The sequence below is a fragment of the Meleagris gallopavo genome, unplaced genomic scaffold (assembly GCF_000146605.3).
Source record: "Meleagris gallopavo isolate NT-WF06-2002-E0010 breed Aviagen turkey brand Nicholas breeding stock unplaced genomic scaffold, Turkey_5.1 ChrUn_random_7180001835002, whole genome shotgun sequence".
Classification (NCBI taxonomy): domain Eukaryota; kingdom Metazoa; phylum Chordata; class Aves; order Galliformes; family Phasianidae; genus Meleagris; species Meleagris gallopavo.
Window position 1 is genome coordinate 1 of NW_011106096.1, and position 1,163 is coordinate 1,163.

General features: G+C 57.5%; 1 protein-coding gene across 1 annotated transcript; it reads left to right on the top strand.

The window, feature by feature from the left end:
- The first annotated feature begins 156 nt into the window (after positions 1-156).
- Positions 157-1,045, top strand: LOC104915629 (protein-glutamine gamma-glutamyltransferase 2-like). Its single transcript, XM_010726542.3, has 2 exons — positions 157-810; positions 885-1,045. The coding sequence occupies exons 1-2, from the start codon at positions 712-714 to the stop codon at positions 1,023-1,025; spliced, it is 240 nt and encodes a 79-aa protein (XP_010724844.1). The 5' UTR covers positions 157-711; the 3' UTR covers positions 1,026-1,045.
- Positions 1,046-1,163: the final 118 nt, after the last annotated feature.

The window sequence follows — 1,163 nt, forward strand, 5'->3', positions numbered from 1 at the left end:
GCTCAGGCAGGAGGCTGGTGATGCACTTATAGCAGGGCGGAAGTTCCTGCTCTCACACACCCTGTGTGGAGGCAGCAGGCGGATGAGCAGATCCCAAAGGGCTGCATGGGATTTTCCCAGTGACTCTGGCCCCACAGCCCTCAGCTGGTGGGAAAAGCAGCACTGAATTCAGGCTGTGCCCAGCAGTGCTGACGTGCTCAGCATCCCCTCTGCAGAGGACACAACCTCTCTCATCCTCACATTATTTGAGTCAGAGCTGTCCTGGCCCGAGCCCAATGCACTGCTGAACCCTGGTTTGCTGTTATTACAAATTAGCATTGCTGCCTGGTAATTAAACACCGCTCTAATTTATATCATTTTTCTACATAACCTTCAGGGTTTGGAAATGCCATACAGATGATACACTGGAACAAGCTAACTTTTCATGCAAGCCAAGCTTTCTGTCCTACAGGAGTCCATAACAAATGCAATCAGCAGCTGCACACTGGGATGCAGCAACCAATGTTTGCACCTCACGAAGCCCAGGGAGGGGGATGCTGCCTTTGTTCCGCAGGCACCTGCATGCTTGCAGACCCTCCTGCAGCTCCTCTGACCCAACGCTGTGTGCTGGCTCAGGAGCAGCACTGACCCTGCTCTGCTTTGCCTGCAGCACAGAGCGTGCCCTTGCGCATCCTCTATGAGCAGTATGGGCCCAACCTGACCCAGGACAACATGATCAAAGTGGTGGCTCTGCTGACTGAGTACGAGAGTGGCGACAGCGTGGTGGCCATCAGGGATGTCTACATCCAGAACCCGGAGATCAAGATCAGGGTGAGCGAGGCTGCAATCCATGGGAGCTCAGTCCTGGCACGGTGCTGCGGTCCAACCATCCCTTCTGCTCACAGATTTTAGGGGAGCCGATGCAGGAGCGGAAGCTGGTGGCAGAGATCACACTGGTGAACCCACTGGCAGAGCCGCTGAACAACTGCACGTTCGTGGTGGAAGGCGCCGGCCTCACTGAGGGGCAGAGGATCGAGGAGCTGTAAGAGCCACAGCCGGGTGGTGGGGAGGGAGCTGGGGGGTCCTGGGGCCCACGGCAGCTCCACTGGGACAGGGTGGGAGTGGGGCTGAGCTAGCCCCAGGGCTCAGCAGCGCCATAGGGGTCCTGGGGGCGTCAGGGCACA

Coding starts and splice junctions, on each gene's coding strand:
- LOC104915629 (XM_010726542.3), top strand. CDS start 712: ATGATCAAAGTGGTGGCTCTGCTGACTGAGTACGAGAGTGGCGACAGC. Junction 811..884: donor ACCCGGAGATCAAGATCAGG/GTGAGCGAGGCT, acceptor TTCTGCTCACAG/ATTTTAGGGGAGCCGATGCA.